The 22,829-nt window shown below is 40.6% G+C and overlaps 1 protein-coding gene across 1 annotated transcript in view; it reads right to left on the bottom strand.

The window, feature by feature from the left end:
* Window positions 1–22,829, bottom strand: part of B3GALNT2 (beta-1,3-N-acetylgalactosaminyltransferase 2) — a 57,334-nt gene that overhangs the window by 18,072 nt on the left and 16,433 nt on the right. Inside the window, exons 3-5 of the mRNA XM_065894151.1 lie at window positions 14,391–14,491; window positions 10,384–10,577; window positions 5,242–5,337 (exon numbers count right to left, since the gene is read on the bottom strand). Of these exons, the coding sequence (XP_065750223.1) occupies window positions 5,242–5,337; window positions 10,384–10,577; window positions 14,391–14,491 (391 nt within the window). The remainder of the gene's footprint in view (window positions 1–5,241; window positions 5,338–10,383; window positions 10,578–14,390; window positions 14,492–22,829) is intronic.

Genomic DNA, 22,829 nt, shown 5'->3' with positions numbered 1-22,829 from the left:
GTTCCTAGCTGGTGGCCACAAGAATTCAAACCACTCTAATGAGCTAACACCCATCGAACATGAATCAATAGACATTCTGGTTTATACATTCCGCAAGGTCAGCATTAGGACCCAAAAGCTAAGTCCTAGACCCTCGACTGTGTGAGGCTGCTTTGGGTTAATCATGTGTCTTTCTCCTGGCAACAACGACCTCTTCCCCTTGGGATACTTTACTTTCTTCTAAAACTTTAATAGTGATAAAGTTTGGAAGGCCTGATGCCAAATAAGTTTCAGAGAAAGAAATGATAGGACTTAGTGAGTGCTTGGATATGAGAATTGAGGATTAAAGCCCACGATTCTGGTTTGGGTGCCTGAGAAAAAGGAGCTACTATGACCCAAGACTGAAAATACAGGAGGAGATGAGAATGGGTGGGCTGGAGATGCTATCACCATAGAACGCCCAGAGGACATTCCAAGTGGAGGAGTTCAGTAGGTGGCTGAAGTGTGTATGGAGTTCATAAGAAATCTGGGCTGCAGTAAACAGGTGGTAATAGATGAAACTGTCTAGGAAGAATGAGTAAAATAAACAGAAGGCTGGGTATCACATCCTAATGATTAACGTTTAAGGGGAAAACGAAAGAGGAGATAATGAAGTTATGTACTGGGAAGAAGGACTGGGCCAGATTAAGCTGAACCAGAAGAATGCATATCATATAAGCTAAGAGAAAACTGCAGTCAGCTAGGGTAAGGACTCCAGGTAAGTGTCCCCTGGAGGTGGCAGTTAGGTCACTGGGAATCTTTGCAATTATAGTTCCAAATGAACCATACCAAAGTAAAAGCTATAGTGACCTCAGAAAAGCTTCACCTTGAAACTACAAATCTGGCAAATATGATGACAAATCAAGTAATCCTCTGTCCAGTCCAGTCAACTGACCCTTGGCACCTGACTCTGCCCGGCACCCAACTCCATTTTGTTTGACTGGGTTGTGATATAACATCAACAATGTTGACTAAACTGAGTAATTACTAGAAAAACCCATTGGCCCAAAAAGTGATCCTGCTTTTTTATTCACTCAACTGATAACCAGTTGTTTTTGTTATGAGAGGAGGGAGGGGTTCTACCTTCTCCACCTCCCCTGTAGCTGCTCCATGGCACAGTTAAATTTCTATTCCCCACTTCTCTCACATGCCTACTTTCTACTCTCATACAAAGTAATCACAAAGCTAGGAATCTCTGCAGATGCGAAACAGCTTCTTTATGGCAATTCCCTGCTAAAATCATAAAACCAAAGGAAAAGGTAGGAAAGAACAGCACGGTATAGGTTAGAAAAATGAGCTCTCATAAGTCCTCTCACCCATAACGTAAGTGAGCTATGTGCAACCTATGCTGTCCATTCTTCTGTGTCCTATTTCTAACTCGTCATCCAAACCAACAGAGTAGCTTAAACATACACAGTACTTTTGTACCTGTAACTGTTAACGATTTCTTGTAGATTGGAGAAATGACTACCTCTAAAGAATTTCAACTTTCATAAAAAATAAGTATATAAGTACCCATGATACTAACAATACTGTCTCTAGTGACTCGAGTTGAATGAAAATATATTGAAATTAGTTTCAGGTTTCAGGTGCACTAAGAGAAATATGAAATTAGAGAAATAAATATTTTAAAAGAAACACACAGCAGTCTCCATTTAAATTTGTGACCCCCCAGTGAGATTTATGCTTTAGTGAGTCACACGACGAAAACAGTGCAAGAGCCCTGCTTAGCTGACAAGCCATACTGCTGACGTTACTCTAGCCGACTGTGAAGTGTGGAAGGAATAAGATGATGAACAAATCAACCACTTCTCCCTCGCAACTGGGATCAATGATCTGTTCTTCTTCGGGCATACTCTGCTGATGATAGGCAGGCAGGCAAACCCATTCATCACTATCATGTTTTCTGTGCAAATAAGCCCAAATAGGCTTGAGGCAGCAAAAATGAGTATCTATATAAAATTAAACAGGTTTTCAACAAAAATAGGATTTTGTGTAAAAGGAAAGAATATGTTATCTTTAAAAGTTTTTTTTCTTTTAATAAAAGCTAATATATATTTATTTCAGAACATTTAGAAAATAAATACACAGAGAGAAGAAAATAAAAATCATCCATAATCCTACTCCCCCAGATGCAGACACTATTAAATAACTGCGTGTTTATAGAAGGAAAAAACGTTATTCAGATGTAATGAAAAACCAAAAGCTAGTTTAGCTTAAAGCGTCAAGGGAAATAAAGATCACAAGGCTTTAGCCAGTAGAAGTCTTAATAACTAAAACGGCCACTACCTGACTTGGCTGAGTCCTTCCCGTCCTGAGTACCTACTGCCATATATACCATCCTGAACACTGGCAAGGAAGGCAGCTCCTTGCCCCAACCTAATTTTTATTCTGAAAAGCTTCAAACCTACAGAAGTTGAAATTACCACCCAAATCCCCTAGACTCACCAACTGTTAACATTTGGCAACATGTGCCTTTTTTTTTTTTTTTTTTTTTTTTTTAACTTTTTGGCCGCGCCGCACAACAGGCGGGATCTTAGATCCCTGACCAGGGATCAATCATGCACCCCCTGCAGTGGAAGCGTGGCGCCTTAACCACTGGAGCGCCAGGGAAGTCCCTGGCCACATGTGCTTTATCTCTGTCTCTAGACACACATTCTTTTCTGTTGTTCTTTGTTGTTCAATCACTTGAAAGTAAAATACATTTCACCTTGACTTCAGCATGTATTTCCTAAGGACAAGGACATTCTAAGGGAAAGTAATGTTTTTTTGTGGACTCATCAAACACTGTAATTCTTTCTACGAGGCTGACCAAGATAATGGAGCAGGCCCCATAAGACTGTGATTAGCCTGAAGTTAATATTACAGCATATCTTCTTTCTCCTTGCCCCACACTGTGACTCCTTCCTCTTGGAGTTTCTCTACCTGCGCACCGCTGACATCTGGGGCCAGATAATTCTCTGCTGTGGGGACGTGTCCTGTACGATGTGCGATGTTCGAAACATCCCTGGCCTCTGCCCACAAGATGCCAGCGCTGCTCCACACAGGGTTGTCTCCAGACACTGCTAAGTGTCCCCTAGGGCCAAACAGCCCGGGGGGAGAGACACCGCTTTTGAAGAACCACAAGTCCAGAGGAGGACCAGCAGTGAAGAAGCCAGCGCACATTTCTTTACCGAATGCTCACCATGTGGCGGCATGTTTTAAACATTCTCCATCTAGGAAATCATTTATGCCCTAGCGTAACCCTCTGAACTGGGTGCCTCTGACAAAGGAGGGAAGAGACGCAGTGAGGCGAAGGAGCTTGCTCCAGGTCACAGAGCCACCGAGTGGCAGCGAGGGACTCAACCTCACCCACAGGCGGCTGCTCAGGCACCTGCACCCGAACGTGCCGCCCACGTTGCCTTCCAGGCGCGGCAGCCTTTCCTTTCCTATTCGTGCCAACCCGCGTGAGTGGTCTGTGAAAATCAATCCTCCAGCAGGCTCCAGACCTTTCTGGAGAGCACCTAACGCGGCGCTCGTGCTCCTGGTCCCCTCAGAGTCACACTCCTCTCCCCTGGGAATCGCACAGTCTGAGTGAGGTTCTGCCCATGCTGGTTCTGAGCAGAAAGGCAGGACTCGCTTCAATCCTAAAGGAGCGGACCAATCAGTGCAGGAAATCTGCTTACAGCTGTGCCTGGGACACAGCAAGCTAAGCAGAATATCAGTGCTGGCTCTTCTATCCTCACTTGGACATAAACTGCTTTAAGGGCAGGGATCTTTGTACTACGTCTCAAATAGCCCCCATGCTTGGCATATACTAAGTTCTCAATAAATATTTTCTGAGTCAATGAGTAAATAAACCAAAGAGTAGCTTCCTTCAAAAACTGAGATCCAACACTTGGCCAATACTACTTAGTTGAACCACTACTTTTAATTACGAGTAAGATATACCTTTGATGGTACATACTTCACTTAACAAGGAAGAAAGTTCATATATGAAATTTTAAAAAGTCATATATATAGGTAAATAGGCATTCTCATATAATGTTGATGATTATTCAAATTGATACAAACTGCTAAACTGTCCTCCAGAAAGAAATTATCTGCCTCAAAAATGTGCAGAAATTTGAACCAACAATTCATCCTAAGAAAATAACCAGTTATGTACACAAAACAGAGTGTAAGGATGTTCACTACAGTCTTTTTTATAACACTGAGAAACTGGAAAATTTTTTCCAGTATGTTTTAGTTTTGCTTTTCTGTAAAATGCTTTTAAACAGAGGTACCCATAGGTGAAACAAAGGAGCTCCCTTTAACAGTCACAGAATTAACATGCAAAGTTTAACTACCTGTACTCGACTCCAAAGATACACAGCACCTTATAAAATGTGTGACTTTGCTGTTGCATAAATGTGAACAGCAACCCACACGCCTGGTGGTAGAAAGATGTTTCCTGGTTAGCCAGCAGGGCTGGTCAATCATCCAGCTTCCACATCTTAATTCAGCGTTCATGTCACTGGGGGAACTTGTCAACTAGAGCTCATCTAAAGTGACCGCCAGAGATGACAGGGAAACTGACCCCTACACTGTGGTTCCAAAGCATGCTGTTCAGAAATGTACTCAGACAAGACTGCAATAGCCTGGAAAGGCTGAGGCTGATGGAGGAACAATGTGTTCATGTCCAGCTGTGTAATACACAGTGTAATACAAATACATTTGGGCTTAACTCCAGGGCTGATGAGGGCACCTGGCAGCTGAGGTGGTCCCTACCTAAGAGTTATGTTTTCAAACATCTTCCACTACTTGGAGAAGTTTTATTTATCTTGGAAATGTGACAGATCTCTTTGCCATTATCCTGTCTGCACTTCCCTCCTCCCCCCTATTCTTTAGATAAGCAAACTATTTGACTTACTCAAATGGTACCTGTGCCTGGTCTTTCTATCAACCACACCTATTACTATCCTTTGTCACTAGAGCACTCATGCAGTCCTCTACTCCACTAAATAAACCATGGTAACATGCAATGCTTTTCAAAGTGAGGTTTGGAACCTTTGGGGTATGATGTAGCTCTCTGGAGGGAGGAATGCAGAGTGCTACAGCTTAGTACATCCCCGCTGGTAGCCTCATCCACCACTCTGGAGAGTTGTCCTAGCAGGAGAATACGCAGTGTCTGCCTCTGGAAGCACATCCTCAGGCCGACAGCAGCCTGCACTGGGACCAGAGTCTCTTTACTACAGCCTGTACCTCTGGTAAGATGAACTGCTCCACAGGCTTGTACCACAGCTTGTTCACCTGCACCCCACAGCTCGGAGGACTGAAGCGAGCAATGAAGAGGGCCTCCTACAGATCGGGGAGAAAAAGACAAGAAGAAATACCCTATGTCAGACACGGCACATGCAGCAAGTTTTCAAGTTACATGTTGGTCAGCTAAATTCTCAGTGGCCCCGACCACAGTCACTAACATTGTTCCACTGCGGTTTGGGCATCATTCGGGTTTTCTAGTGCAATCATGGTTATTAAATAAAGCTACTGAAGATAACCAAAGTTGTCATGAAGTTCTAAAACACTAAATATAATCCAGATAACCTTAAAAAAAAAAAAGACACCTTGAAATGAGGAGCATTAGGGAAAGTGTAAGGTGTTAAATTAAGCCGACTTATTAGGTTTAGCCGCAAAGGGTTAAGAATAAACGGAAAGATCAGAGATTTCTACATAGAACAAAGGTACTCAGGAATCCCCCTTCAAAAAGAACCTTTAGAAGAACAAACAAAAACAAAAAAGGGAACATAAAAGAGAACTGATCCTCATTATGTCTATTGTTTGCTTTGGGCCCTTACTTCTTGTTTTGGGCAAGAACACTTCCTTGTTCTCACACCTATTCTAGACACCGATTTGCCACAGGGGACGCTGCTGTTAAAGCCACCAAGACCATGCAGAAGTTCAGAATGAAGGGGGTTAATGAGTTAGCGTAGTTCTTTCATTAACATCAGCTCTTGGCAACACTAGGGTAATATTTTTTTTACATCGTGACTCCCTGTGAACCCATTATGATCCACCTGGGATTAGGCCTTCCTTGAGGACAAAGATTAACCTCTCCTTGGGTAAAAACATGGCAACTAAAAGTGAAATCAACATGACCAAAATACTGTACATCTGAACCAAACTACTTGAGTGACAACTCAAACATTATGAATAGTTTAAAAAAAGACTATATATACTAAGAAAATTAAGTATCAAAAAACATTCAAGACTGATCCTAATTTCTAGATAAGGTTGACAGTGGAATTCAGAGTACTGCTATTCCAGTTACCTATTTGAGCTTCGATATCAATGAAACCTTTAACCACAATAATATATGAACTCCTATACTTGAGTAACATGACAAAGCTTTTCTCACTGGAATCATAATGGCTGGAATCATCACTAAGATTTGTTCCCTCTCTTATATTTATATTTATGTAATTAAGCACATTTACAAACTACATAAATTCTTTAGAGGACAAAGGACTAGGATAAACTGCAAACAAGAAATTTAACCTTCATTTGTGTGTTTATTGCCGACTGTAACATTGTACCCTGTTAGTAACAACCAACATTAACAATAATACAGGGGGACTTCCCTGTGGTCCAGTGGTTAAGAATCCAACTTGTAATGCAGGGGACGCCGGTTCAACCTCTGGTCGGGGAACTAAGATCCCATATGCCATGGGGCAACTAAGCCTGCGTGGCGCAACTACTGAGCCCGTGCGCCACAAGTAGACAGCCTGTGCACCACAACTACAGAGCCCATGTGCCCTGGAGCCTGTTCACAACTACAGAGCCCACACACCCTGGAGCCCGCACACTGCAACTACTGAGCCCACAGGCTCTGGAACCAGCATGCCACAACAAAGAGCCCGCATGCCACAACAAAGAGCCCGCATGCCGCAACAAAGAGCCCACATGCCGCAACTAAGACCCCGTGTGCCACAACTAAGACCCGACACAGCCAAGAAATAAATATAAAAACATTTTAAAAGACGCCTAAAAAAAACGAACAGAGTTCTGCTTCCAGTGATATCAAGACCAATTCTCCTATAGATAACAATTATGAACAGTAGACAAAACATTTAAAAAAAAGAAAGAGCTGAAGGCACTGGAATGCACACAAAGCCGGCAGAAACTGGAGGAAAAGCAATACCAAGGAGATGAGAAAGACACTGGGTGTGCTTCCCCCACTTTTTGTTTTTTAATGGCTCTTTGTCTGAGGCATACCTCAGGGGGCAACTAAAATTCTGAAATAAAAACTGCAGTCTTTCTGTTTGCAAATCAGAAGGCAGGGTGGAGACAAACACATCAGCTAACAAGTGAGGAAGAAAACCCCAGAAAGGAAAGGGTCACAGACAGAATCCTCAGTTCTTCACATAAATTCTGTCCTAATCTGTGGCTGACTCACGAAGTACATATTCAAAGCAGAATCCAAGCAGCCCATCTACGTCCAAAAGAATAGAGATTTCAGCTGCTGCTCACTACAAGGAAGACAGCGTTTAGAGTCTGTGCCCAGCTAATTTAACTGACTGCTAAAAGAAACAAACAAAAAATCAATACTCCTCAAAGAATATAATAGGATCCAGAGATCCTATAATGAATTATTCGCAATATCTAGGATATAATCCAAAGTTACTCGATGTAAGATAAAACAGGAAAATGTTACCATGTGCAAGAGAAACAATGATAATCAATGAAGACAGGCCAAGATGACTCCAATTTAGAATAGCAGACACAGGATTTTAAAACTCTTATTACAAGTAAGGTCAAGCCCACAGAGGAAATATGCTCAAAATGAATTTAGAAAAATAGTAAATTTTAGAGAAATATAAATTACAAAAGAGAATTAAATGGAAATTCTAGAACTAGAGAGTACATCTAAAAAAAAAATTCACTGGCTAGGCTTAACAGATTTGATATGACAGAAGAGTCAATAAATTTGAATACTGATTAACAGAAATTATCAAATTTGAAAAAGAGAGAAAAAACTGAAAAAAAGAAAAAACAGTTTTGTGATCTGCAGGACAGTACCAAAAGGTCTAACATACATGTAACTGGAATCCCAGAATAAGTAGAGAGAAATGGGGCTGGGAAAAAATTTTTGAAGAAATAAGAACTGAAAGTTTCCCAAATTTGGTAAAAGACATAAATTTATGGATTGAAAAACTTGGCAAACCTTGAGCAGAACAAAGAAAAACCACACCAAGGTACAACACAGCCAAACTGCTTAAAACCAAATACATATAAAGAGAAAAATCTTAAAATTAGCCAGGAAAAAAACAAAACCCATATTACATACATCATACATGGGAACAACATGAAGAAAGGTTGACTTCTCACCAGAAAAAATGGAGGCCAGAAAACACTGGAATGACATCTTCAAAATATTGAAAAGAAAATAAAGTCGACCTAGAATTTCAATATCCAGAAAATATCCCACAAAAATAAAGGAGGGGAAGAATAAATGCAAATTAAAAACATTTTCAGAAAAATGAAAACTAAGCAAAATCATCACCAGTCAACCTGCACTACAAAAATTGGTAAAGGATTTGATTTGGGCCAAAGGAGACATTCAGGAGGAATGAAGAGCACCAGAAATGGTAAGTAAGTGGGCAAATATAAAAGGCTTTTTCCTCTAAATTACTTTAATACAGTTAGCTGTTTAAAGCAAAAATTGTAACACTGTGTTGTGGGATTTATAGCACATATAGATATAAGGCATATGACAACTAGAGCAAAGACAGGGGATGGTAAATGGAATTATATAGTGGCAAGGTTCTTATATTTTACATGAAGGGGTACAACGTTAACTTAAAGAAGACTGAAAAGTTCAGGATATATATTGTAATTCTTATGTCAACCAAGCTCCCACAAAGTAATAGTACAAAGAGCTGTAGCTAAAAGAACAACAGAAAAGTTAAACTGGAATTGTAAAAAATACTCTATTAACCCGAAAGCAGGCAGGAAACAGAGGAAAAGAGAAACAAATAAAAAAAGTAGAACAGAAACAAACAGCAAAATGAAAAACTGAAATCCAACCACTTTAATAAATGCATTAAATATAAATGGAATAACCCTCCATGTAAAAAGCAGAGACTCCCAGACTGGATAAAAAGGAAGACCCAACTACATGCCATGCACAAGAAATACAATTTCCAGCAATATATAAAGAATAATATGTTGTGATCAAGAGGAATAGGAAATTGATTTAACACTGCAAAGTTAATAAATGTAATTCATCACAGTAACAGAATAAAGGAGGAAAAACCCTGGAAACATTCCACATGCCCATCAACAGAACACATAAACATCATATATTGTTGGAATACAACTTCGCAATTAAAAGAAGGAAAATGAAAAATTCACTGATACACACAATGACACGGATGAGTTTCAAAACCATTATGTTGGGTGAAAGAAGCCTTACACAGGAGAGTGCTTAGTATATGATTCTATTTATACATAAAATCCTACAACAGGCAAAACTAGTCCATGTTAAAAAAAAAAAATTAGAACAGTGGTTGCCTCTAGGTAATGGGGTTGGGTAATAGGAGTTTGGATTACACAGGTTTACACAGTTTAAACAACTGAATGCACCTTATACTCTGTAAATTTTTTTAAACCATAAACAAATATTAAAGTCTAGTTAATTATATGCACACTAAAATGTTTAGGGTTGAAGGGTACTGATGCCTGTAAGTTAATCTAAAATACATTTTAAAAAAAAGATCAATGAATGACTATAGATGTCATAAAGCAAATACAACAAAATATTGTAGAATTTAGGTGGTGGATATACGGGTGCTCATTGTATAATTCTTTCAAGATTTCTGCAGTTTAAAACTCAGGGACAGATCTTTTTAAATACAATTCCTTGCTACACTCCTTCAGATACACTCTGTGAACAAATTAGGTTCTCTCAAATATCAGAAACAGTAACCCTAGCTGTTTTAAACTTTTATTCCCTCTACACCCTTATTACAAAAAAGATTTAAAGCAGCTGTTAGCCTGTATTATGGTGATAGACTTTTAGGGTTGGAAGAAAGAGGCAATAAGACTTGCTTATACCTGTAAGTCCCAAACTTTAAATATTCGTTATCAACTTTTGAAATTCCTTAGGATTTAGGGGATTTTAGGTTGGAAATTTCTAATCTGGTCCAACTCCTCCTTTCCTAGGTATAACACATTTATTCATTAGAATTCTCTCCTCAAACTAGCACTGTAATACATTACACTATAATGTGTCTAATCAGTAAGGGAAGAAAGGTGGAAGTCTCCCAACCTACTCGTTGCCATGAGGAAAAGCTGATGATTTTGAAAGAGAAAAGTGGGGAAAAGCATGTACGAAGCAGTGCATACCTCCTGTTCTGCTTGATAAAGCTTGACGGTGATGTTCCTCTGGAAACCCACAGCACTGGCATCATAAAACACCCCGAGGCTGGTAATAACGATTGGATAGAGAACTCGGAAGCTCACGCTGACAACTCGGTCCTCAGAGAGCCCTGATGAAGTGTCTTCCAAAAGACTGAATGCCTCAATTTCCTGATTCAAAACTAAGGAAGTAATGAGAAAAGGAGTTTTACATAATCAAACGAAAACAAACTTTTATTTTACTAATATGAAGTGGGCTTGATAGCAAAATCTAGATAATTATATGTTATATAATTCTTTCACAAATGGCAATACATTTTTAAAGTGCTTCAGAAATATGGCTGCTTCCAGAAAAAAAAAAACCCCTCATTTTGAAATTTAAGAATGAAGTTTTCAACCACATCTAAGTAAAATATTTAAGAACTACTTTAATAAACTTTTTTTATACACGTGTGCGTCTGTATGTATAAACGCTACAGGGGAATATAAAATTTAAAGGCATCTATTAGGAAAGGTTGGATAAATGGGGATAATAAAAACAGTACTAATTGCAGTCATAAATAATGAGTAAATTTAGCCTTGCTCTGCAAATTCCAAAAATCTCACGTCTTGTTGAGCAATTTTTGTGATGTCGGGCAATTATCACAGTACGAAAGTAACTGAAATCACTTCAAATAACAAGACAAGCACATCAAACACAGTAAGCATTTCTGACCACCTACTGTGTGCCACCTCCCATCACATTTAATCTTTACAACCACTCTATGTGGTTGTGACATTATCTCCAGTTTACAGATTAAGAAAATGAGGCCCAGAGATACATCTGATTAAGGTCACAGAAAGTGGCAGAGCCAGGAATCAAACCCAGATTTACTGACTTCTAATTCAGTGCTTTCTCTATCCCCCCAGAGATCTGTCTAACCAAAGCCAAAAACAGTCCTTTTTGGAAAAATTTCTCAATTACCATAAATGAATCAGGATAGATTACATGAAGCAGCTAATATGGCTGAGAATATCAGTGTCGCCTTGAGAAATAACATAAAAACTTATTTTAAAAGATTATTTTATCAAAGTTCTTTGTGTTTTTTAGAGCTGTGGTTTTCCAACTTTACAGATCACACAACCCAGTTAAAAACATTTGTACACATATTAATGTCATATTTATGTACAAAATATACACATATTAATGTCAGTTAATATATTCAATATTAATAAAGATTACATTTTATTTTCAGATAAAAAGAAATCCTGTTTTCTTCCCATACCCCAGCAGATCATTTGGATCCCTACTTTAGAGTTCCTACAACGCTATTTTACACTTAGTGGATGCTCAATAAAATGTGACTAAATGGAATTGATGGCTCCTTCCCAATTACACACATGAGCAGGAGGGAAAAAAGGAGGACACAGATTTTGTCATGGGCTGGGGCAAGCACTGGCCAGAGAGTCTAGACTCCAAATATAGTGGATAATAACGAAAGTTTTTCTCTTTAATATACTCAGTAAATAGGATATCCAAAGTGAAGCATGTCCATTAAAGGCAGTAGGTTAAGCACATTGTAACACAACTATTTTCTACCTAAAACAAATGCACCTTGAACTTCAAGCTACCTGGACACAAGATAGCCTGCTATTAATCAAACTTCTATACACCCAAGAGTACCATGATGATTAATGTTCACGGCGACCTTAAGGTATTTAAATAAATCTAAATGCCATTTAAATTATCAAAGAGATAAAATTAGGTTCAATGGTAATTTAGTTATATCTATTTTTAAAAACTGGTAACCTAGGTATTATATATATGAAAATTTTCTATTAGTGAAAAACTCCACTCTTTTACCATTAATGAGTAATAGCACTTAAAATAGTAAAAGTCTGGTTAATCTAAAGGTAAGGTTTCTTAAAATTTGGTTTGGCTTGGTTTTGGATTTCAAACATAATTTGTTCTAGGCTACTCTTACATCATCAGTGATACAATGTTTTATTAGGTTCATGGTCCCTCTGGGACCCCAGTGAAAGCTAAAGCACCCTCTCCCCAGAAAAAAACAATCATACACAAAATTGCTTACACTGTTAACTAAATTCATAGACATCCTAAGTAAGAAACCTCTGCTTTACAATGCAGACCTGAAAATATGGTCCAATTTATTAAAAAATATGATTGCAACCCAATTTTATAAAAAGGCAGGTCCTTTAAAAATAACAATATTAAATACTGAACATGTCCCAGGAACTATTCTAAATATTTCATATGTATCAACGTATTTCATCCTCAAGTCAGTCCCTATAAGGTAAGTACTGTTTACCCCTGGTTTACAGATGACAAAACTGAGGCAGAGAGTAGTAAATAATTGTTCGAAGGTCATACAGCTAGAAAATGATGCAGCCTAGACTTAAAGCCAGGAGGCCTGACTCCAGAACCCACGCTCTTAACCATTACACTACTGCTGCCTACAAAGGCAAGGTGCATATAATTATAGAGGTGTGACAAATCTTAAACCACCTGAAGTCATAATCAGTACATTTAAGATTTGGGAGAGTTTCATCTCCCTTAGAACCACAGCTGAACATAATGGGAAATGCTAATAAATAAAGATATACAGGTATAGAGTTATCAACTTTCTAAAATTGGTTCCCTGGTAAAACGGAGAACCTAATTAGGATCACCTTTCTTCATCCTCATCAGAACTATCACAAAATTTTAACTGTAAGGAATAAAAAAATATTACTTGTATTTTCAATTTTTTTTACTATTTGTTTCTCTTGCAGAAGCTTAGGCAATAATTCTTAGAGAAAGCTGAGTCACAATATTTGTATCAAGGCTATTATAAACCAGCAGGCTGGTGAAATCAGCAGTTTTCCTTAAGTTTAAACTTCAGTAACTCAGGATTTGTCTATGCTTAAGGAATTTCCAGATGCGTTTGAATCATACTGAAAAATAAACTCTCCTGGATCCTAAAATTACATATCTATCTATGAAGAGTCTTCACAGATGCCCAGAGTGGTTAGTCTGTCAGGAAGGATGAAAGCTACATTTTGAGGCAAGTTTGATTTTAGTCCGCTAAAAGCAGACCACGGTACTATTCAGCTCAACAACTCTTCCTCAACATCAAACCTGTGCAGTAATCCCCCCTTCCCCAACCTGCCATCTGTGGTTTTGCTTTTCAGTTACCCACAGTTAACTGTGGTCCAAAAATATTAAATGGAAAATTCCAGAAATAATTCGTAAGTTTTAAACTGCATGCTGTCCTGAGCAGCATGATGAAATTTCATGCCATCCATCTCCACCCTGCCTGGCATGTGACCCATCCCTTTGTCCAGCATATCCCACCGGTGAGTCACATAGTAGCCACCTCAGTTGTCAGACCAACCCTCGAGGCATCACAGTGCTTGTGTTCACGTCACCCTTATTTTACTTAACTAAGGCCGCAAAGCGCAAGAGTGGTGATGCTGGCAATTCGGATATGCTAAAGAGAAGCCATGAAGTGCTTCCTTCAAGTGAATGGGTAAAAGTTCTCCACTTAATAAGGAAAAAAAAAAATCATATGCTGAGATTGCTAAGATCTACCGCAAGAATATTCTGTGAAGTTGTAAACAAGGAAAAAGAAATTTGTGCTAATTTTGCTGTCACACTTCAAACGGCCAAAGTTATGACTACGTGCAGGAAAAGTGCTTAAATGGAAAAGACATTAAATTTGTACAATAAGATATTTTGAGAGAGAGAGAGACCATATTCACATAAATTTTATTATAGTATGTTGTTGTAATTGTCCTATCTTACTATTACTTACTGTTATTAATCTCTTACTGTGCCTAATTTATAAATTAAACTTTATCATCGGTATGTACGAACAGGAAAAAACACAGTATACACAGGGCTTGGTTCTAGCAGGATTTCAGGCATCCACGGGGGGTCTTGGAATGTATCCCTCGTGGGTAAGGGAAGACCAGTGTATACAGCAGTCGTAAGGCTGAGGAAAAAGAAGACTTACCTGGATTCGTGATGTTGAGTAGTTTGCAGGAATAAGGATCTTCCCTGTCTTCCACAGGCACCTCACAGCCATGAGCACCTATTATGAACTTCACAAGCACACTGAGAGATGTGTTGGTATTAACATCAGTTACTGATCTTCACCTTGCACATGCATGTTTCCTCATGCCCATTTCAGAGCTTTTACTTTGAGACACTAGTATTTATTAGGATTAATAATAACTTTTTTTTTTTTTTTTTTTTTTTTGCACGCGGTACGCGGGCCTCTCACTGTTGTGGCCTCTCCCATTGCGGAGCACAGGCTCTGGATGCACAGGCTCAGCGGCCACGGCTCACGGGCCCAGCCGCTCCGCAGCATGTGGGATCTTCCCGGACTGGGGCACGGACCCGTGTCCCCTGCATCGGCAGGCGGACTCTCAACCACTGCGCCACCAGGGAATCCCCTAACTTAATTCTTCTAGTCTAGCAAAAAGGGGGAACAGGCAAACTAGGAGCTGCTAACTACCAAGTGACTTATGTTTAAGCCCTCTACTGCAGGACTACATTAAAGCAGGAGTGAGTACGTTCGGCCTGGCCACCAGCAAATGCTCATGCCATTTAACAGCAAACTACGGTAAAGACAACTTCTCATGCCCACACGTAAAAACACATCTATACCTGCAATCTCCTTCACTCGCTTTCTTCTATTTCACAAAGTGTTCCTTTTGCTTGAGCAGTCTTTCTACCCCAGAAGAGGACCCCTCCTCTCGTAGACCTTGCTTCACTAGCCACCTGTAACCCATGGCTCCTTCCCTACACATTATAAATATGATGAAGTCTGACATTAATTTCTATCCACCGACCATCCGTCCTTGTCCCCATCACTTCCTTTACAGTGAAGTCCTACAAAGGTACATCTAAAACTGCAGCCTCTGGTTTCTCATTTCCCACTCATTTTATAAAATGGAAATTTTAGCTTCAGTACCCACCACTTGCACCGAGATGTCTACCACCAATACAACTAGCAATCTGCTGTTCAGTCAACAGACATTCTTCAACCCTTCCCTACTTGACTTCTCTGGGGCTCGACAATGCAGGTCTCCTTAGAAAGCTCTCTTTCTCCACGTGGCCCTGCTCAGTGGGATCCCTGGCTCTTCCTGCCCAGCTCATCCATTAGAGTGGATATTCCCCCAGGGCTTTGTCCTGGGATCCTTCTCACTCGACTCACTCTTTCCACTTGCTCTCCCTGGACAATTTCTATCCCCAAAGCTTCAACCAGCCTGGGAATGATTCCTGAATTAGCATCTCTAGTTTAGACCCAGCTTCTAAGGAAAAGATCCATGAATTCATCGTACATCTTCACCTATACGGCCCACAGACAGCTGTGTACTACAGCCTGCTCCCACTGGGTCATGAGGGCCAACTGCAAAATTTTCAAGAATTTTGTGAGCTGGTTATTAAGCACAGCTTTTATTAAAAATTAAATTTATAAACTTACAATTAATACATTATATTAAAAACAAAGGAAATAAATGCTCAAATTCATCATTTCTTATTTATTTCTCTGTCATCTCTGATGTTATATGTATCCACTGTATCTGTATGATGGGGATATTATAATGGTGTGCCACTGCCTATCTTCCCCAACTCTGTGTTCAGAGACATCACATTAGTCGCTTGAAACTGGCCATGGTGGGAACACTTAAAGCATGGAAACTGGCAAGCACTACAAATAAGGGTTTGATTTATTGTTCTGTTGATTGTCTAGACTTAAAGTGATGGAGAAAATGTTAGTATTGCAGATCAAACTTAAAAATGTGACATGTTTGTGGCCATTCCATTGTGAATAGTACAAAAAATTGAGGAAATACTCTTCCATTGTTCAAAACCTATTATCTGATTCAGCAAAGACGTCACTTCATTGACTAAGAGTAGAGTTCTGTCACATACCTTAGTTGTCACTTTAGTCTTAATCTTTAAAGGAAATATTCATGTCAGAACTACACTCTCGTCAACCGCAGCCACAGGTTGGTTATAGACACAGAAGTCTGGCAAACAATGACGCATTCTGAGAATCAATATGGAAGTTATAATAGAGAGCATTATATACCTATTATCTGTCAATTATGTGCTCCAGTCTTCATATCAATAAAATTTATAATAAACATATACATACGTATAAGCATGCTTTTCTTCAGAGAGCCAGTAAATAAACATTTACCAGCACAGGTACATGCAGATACCTCAAACTCAACAAATCACAACTAAGCTCCTTCCCCAAGAAACCTGCTCTTCTCATCTAGTATCAATACATTTTGTCTTGATTGATGATTTCATTATTCTCCAAGTTAGAAAGCTAGCAACCATCCTAGACTCCTCTTCCTCGTTCTACATTCAATTACCTTATTTCCTTAAAAGGTCACCACTTTAGACAAGGACTGCTAAGGGGCTGAGCTAAATAGGTCTCACTGGCTCCCTGAACTCTCAACACGTTGTTCTGAACAATCTGGTCACTGCCTACCTCTAACAGTTGTAACAGTTATAAGCCCTCCCTTCTTTCCTTTTTATATGATAATCTCTCTCTGCTTCTCTTTCCTTCCCTAAGTGCTCTCTCTCACACTCACCCACAAACACATATACTCCCTACCCCATAATCTCTGCACTCCAGATACACAGAACTGTATGGAATTTCCCAAACACTCCAAGCTATTTTGTATCTATTTAATTCACAGCACATATAACATTTTATTACACTATTACATCTATTTCCTTCTACTAAACTCCAAGCCTCCATAAAGACTCAGGCTATATGGTATTTATCTATGTATTCTACTATACATAGTATACTACCTGTATACAGAGGATACTTAATAAATACTTGTGAAATTGACAACTTACAGCTTCACTACAAAGGCTTTTAATTAAACAGCATCCTTGAAATATATGTGGAGTCTGGCTCCTTCAGTGAAATGCAAGACCTGAAAGTAAGCCATAACCACAGAAATGAAAACGGTTTCTTTTACGAACGGCCAATTAAGGCAGAATACCTTTTATAAACAACTAGCATTTAGAATAAAAGTATAAACAGAAATGAATAAATGTGTTAAGTTATTGCAGATATTTACCAAATCTGTTTTTTTAAGCTATCTTCAATAGTTTTACTAGAGCCACAAAATTACTCTGCCCCAGGAAGAAGTTTCCGGCTAATATCTACTTTTATATAGGTATCCCATCATTTTTATAAAACAAATCAACAAGCTTACTAAATTTAAAGTAAGAATGCTATGATAACAAATAAATTACTGGTGAATGCCTGAATGTTAATTCTACTCATTATATTTAGCTCTGAGTCATTCCCTCAATAGTTTTTGAGTGTCCTACTCTGTGCCAAGTTAGGTTCAAGGTGCTGGAAATACATCAATGAAAAAAGCTGAAGCCCCTATGATCATAAAACACAGTCCAGTGAGGAAAGACAATTTATAAATATACAACTAAATATAATAAACATGCTAGTTGGTGATATGTATCATAAAGAAAAATAAAGTCAAGTAAGGGAAGACAGAGTTGGAATAGCGCTATGATATCTAAACAGAGACCTGAAGAAAGTGAGGAAGTGAGCCATGAGGACATGCAGTGGAGGAATGGTACAGGCAGGGGGAACAGCAAGTGCAAAGGCCCTGAGGCAGGAGCACATTTAGGGTACTGAAGCACAGTGAGGAGGCCAGGGCAGGAAAGTAGATGTAGATAAGGTCAAAGACCACAGTAAAGACCTGGGATTTCACTCTGAGCAAGAAGAGAAGTCAGTGGAGGAATATGAACAGAAAACTGACATAATTTGACTAATTTTAAAAGGATCACTCTGGCCACTGTATGGAAAATAAAACACAGGGGATCAAAGGTGGAAGCAGGAAATTCAGATATGGAGGCTTCTGCAATAATCTAGGTGAGGGATAATGGTGGCCTAGACCACGATGGTGGTTCTGATAGCTGTGGTAAAGGTGTTGAGAAGTTGGATTCTGGATACAACGTAAGGTAGCGCCGAGAAGATACACTAATGGATCCGATATGAGACAAAGAAAGATCAAGATAACACTGTACTGTAAATTGTAAAAACCTCATATTTTCCTGACACCTCAACATCCCCACAAACAGGCTGAAGCATCCTGCCCCGATGACCAGGTCTACTCGGGTGACAAGGCTGGTCCCTGCCACAAGTTCCCCTTTTTGCCCTCCCCTGACAGTGACCCTGTGACATTCAAACCCAACAGTGAAATACCTCGCACCTTCTCCTTGTCCTCTCCACCCTGACCCCAAATAAAGACCCCTGCCCACGGGTCCTCACTCTCTCTCGGCTCCCTGCCTGCTTCGGTGAGCCCGCTCCTTGGACCCTCTTCCCATTTGGCCCCCTGTGTGGTGTGCCGGGCCTCCGTCTCTAGAACCTGTGAGCATGACAGATCCTTTCACTTCCAATGCCTCTCCCAGTGTAATTCCCATTGCCGTGCTGGAGCGACCCTTACAGACGCAATAAAGGGGACTCACTCCTCCACTCACAGCTCAGACACCAAAGTTTTCATCTGAGCAACTGCAAGAGATGGGTCATTACTTTCTGAGATGGGAAAGGCTAGAGGAAGTGCAGGTTTTCAAGGTGGTTCTGATGGTAGTGATGACTCCGAGGCCTTTTTTTCACTTGCTGGGTAATAGGTTCTATTATCATTGCGATCCTGAACTAGAGAAACCTGTCTTGAAAAGGAATGAAAGCTGCTATGAGTGGCTCAAGGGGAAGATGGTGGAAGAGTAAGACGCGGAGATCACCTTCCTCCCCACAGATACATCAGAAATACATCTACATGTGGAACAACTCCTACAGAACACCTACTGGACTCTGGCAGAAGACCTCAGACCTCCCAAAAGGCAAGAAACTCCCCACGTACCTCGGTAGGGCAAAAGAAAAAAGAATAAACAGAGACAAAAGAATAGGGACGGGACCTGCACCAGTGGGAGGGAGCCGTGACGGAGGAAAGGTTTCCACACACTAGGAGCCCCTTTGCGGGCGGAGACTTGGGTGGAGTAGGGGGGAAGCTTCGGAGCCGCGGAGGAGAGCACAGCCACAGGGGTGCGGAGGCCAAAGCGGAGAGATTCCCGCACAGAGGACTCACCTGCCCGAGAGGCTTGTCTGCTCACCCGCCGGGATGGGCGGGGCTGGGAGCTGAGGCTCGGGCTTCGGTCAGAGTGCAGGGAGAGGACTGGGGTTGGCGTTGTGAACACAGCCTGCATGGGGTTAGTGCACCACGGCTAGCCGGGAGGGAGTCCGGGAAAAGTCTGGACCTGCCGAAGGGGCAAGAGACTTTTTCTTCCCTCTTTGTTTCCTGGTGTGCGAGGAGAGGGGATTCAGAGCACTGCTTAAAGGAGCTCCAGAGACGGGCGCGAGCGCCGGCTAACAGCGCGCACCCCAGAGACGGGCATGAGATGCTAAGGCTGCTGCTGCCGCCACGAAGAAGCCTGTGTGCGAGCACAGGTCACTGTCCACACCTCCCCTCCCCGGAGCCTGTGCAGCGCGCCACTGCCAGGGTCCCGGGATCCAGGGACAACTTCCCCGGGAGAACGCACGGTGCGCCTCAGGCCGGTGCAACATCACGCTGGTCTCTGCCGCCGCAGACTCGCCCCATATCCGCACCCCTCCCACCCCCTGGCCTGAGTGAGCCAGAGTCCCCAAAGCAGCTGCTCCTTTAACCCGTCCTGTCTGAGCGAAGAACAGACGCCCTCCCGCGACCTACACGCAGAGGCGGGGCCAAATCCAAAGCTGAGCCCCGGGAGCTGTGCGAACAAAGAAGAGAAAGGGAAATCTCTCCCAGAAGCTTCAGAAGCAGCAGATTAAAGCTCCACAATCAACTTGATGTGCCCTGCATCTGTGGAATACCTAAACAGACAATGAATCATCCCAAATTGAGGAGGTGGACTTTGAGAGCAAGATTTATTATTTTTTCCCCTTTTCCTTTTTGTGAGTGTGTATGTGTATGCTTCTGTGTGAGATTTTGTCTCTATAGCTTTGCTTCCACCATTTGTTCTAGGGTTCTATTCATCCGTTTTTGTTTTTTTTTTACTTTAAAATTTTTTTTTCTTAATAATTATTTTTAATAACTTTATTTTATTTTATCTTACTTTATTTTCTTTTATTCTCTTTCTTTTTTTCTTTCTTTCTTTCATTCTTTCTACTTTTTCTCCCTTCTATTCTGAGCGTGTGGATGAAAGGCTCTTGGTGCTGCAGCTGTGCCTCTGAAGTGGGAGAGCCAACTTCAGGACACTGGTCCACAAGAGACCGCCCAGCTCCACGTAATATCAAACGGCGAAAATCTCCCAGAGATCTCCATCTCAACACCAACACCCAGCTTCACTCAACGACCAGCAAACTACAGTGCTCGACACCCTATGCCAAACAACTAGCAAGACAGGAACACAAGCCCACCCATTAGCAGAGATGCTGCCTAAAATCATAATAAGGCCACGACACTCCAAAACACACCACCAGACGTGGACCTGCCCACCAAAAAGACAAGATCCAGCCTCATCCACCAGAAAACAGGCACTAGTCCCCTCCACCAAGAAGCCTACACAACCCACTGAACCAACTTTAACCACTGGGGACAGACACCAAAAACAACGGGAACTACGAACCTGCAGCCTGCAAAAAGGAGACCCCAAACACAGTAAGATAAGCAAAATGAGAAGACAGAAAAACACACAACAGATGAAGAAGCAACATAAAAACCCACCAGACCTAACAAATGAAGAGGAAATAGACAGTCTACCTGAAAAAGAATTCAGAATAATGATAGTAAAGATGATCTAAAATCTTGGAAATAGAATAGACAAAATGCAAGAAACATTTAACAAGGACCTAGAAGAACTAAAGATGAAACAAGGAACGATGAATAACACAATAAATGAAATTAAAAATACCCTAGGGCTTCCCTGGTGGTGCAGTAGTTGAGAGTCCGCCTGCCGATGCATGGGACACAGGTTCGTGCCCCGGTCCGGGAGGATCCCACATGCTGCAGAGCAGCTGGGCCTGTGAGCCATGGCCGCTGAGCCTGCACGTCTGGAGCCTGTGCTCCATAACGGGAGAGACCACAACAGTGAGAGGCCTGTGTACAGAAAAAAACAAACAAACAAACTCTAGAAGGGATCAATAGCAGAATAACTGAGGCAGAAGAACGGATAAGTGACCTGTTAGATAAAATAGTGGAAATAACTACTGCAGAGCAGAATAAAGAAAAAAGAATGAAAAGAACTGAGGACAGTCTCAGAGACCTCTGGGACAACATTAAACGCACCAACATTCGAATTATAAGGGTTCCAGAAGAAGAAGAGAAAAAGAAAGGGACTGAGAAAATATTTGAAGAGGTTATAGCTGAAAACTTCCTTAATATGGGAAAGGAAATAGTTAATCAAGTCCAGGAAGCACAGGGAGTCGCATACAGGATAAATCCAAGCAGAAACACGCCAAGACACATATTAATCAAACTGTCAAAAATTAAATACAAAGAAAACATATTAAAAGCAGCAAGGGTAAAACAACAAATAACACACAAGGGAATCCCCATAAGGTTAACAGCTGATCTTTCAGCAGAAACTCTGCAAGCCAGAAGGGACTGGCAGGACATATTTAAAGTGATGAAGGAGAAAAACCTACAACCAAGATTACTCTACCCAGCAAGGATCTCATTCAGATTTGATGGAGAAATTAAAACCTTTACAGACAAGCAAAAGCTGAGAGAGTTCAGCACCACCAAACCAGCTTTACAACAAATGCTCAAGGACCTTCTCTAGGCAAGAAACACAAGAGAAGGAAAAGACCTACAATAACAAACCCAAAACAATTAAGAAAATGGGAATAGGCACATACATATCAATAATTACCTTAAATGTAAATGGATCAAATGCTCCCAACAAAAGACACAGATTGGCTGAATGGATACAAAAACAAGACCCATATATACGCTGTCTACAAGAGACCCACTTCAGACCTAGAGACACATACAGACTGAAAGTGAGGGGATGGAAAAAGATATTCCATGAAAATGGAAACCAAAAGAAAGCTGGAGTAGCAATTCTCATATCAGAAAATAGACTTTAAAATAAAGGCTATTACAAGAGACAAAGAAGGCCACTACATAATGATCAAGGGATTGATCCAAGAAGAAGATATAACAATTGTAAATATTTATGCACCCAACATAGGAGCACCTCAATACATAAGGCAAATACTAACAGCCATAAAAGGGGAAATCGACAGTAACACATTCATAGTAGAGGACTTTAACACCCCACTTTCACCAATGGACAGATCATCCAAAATGAAAATAAATAAGGAAACACAAGCTTTAAATGATAAATTAAACAACTGATATTTATAGGACATTCCATCCAAAAACAACAGAACACACATTTTTCTCAAATGCTC

The sequence above is a fragment of the Phocoena phocoena genome, chromosome 16 (assembly GCF_963924675.1).
Source record: "Phocoena phocoena chromosome 16, mPhoPho1.1, whole genome shotgun sequence".
Lineage (NCBI taxonomy): Eukaryota > Metazoa > Chordata > Mammalia > Artiodactyla > Phocoenidae > Phocoena > Phocoena phocoena.
The sequence above is the reverse complement of the archived record's forward strand: the minus strand, read 5'-3'. Positions and strand labels throughout refer to the sequence as shown.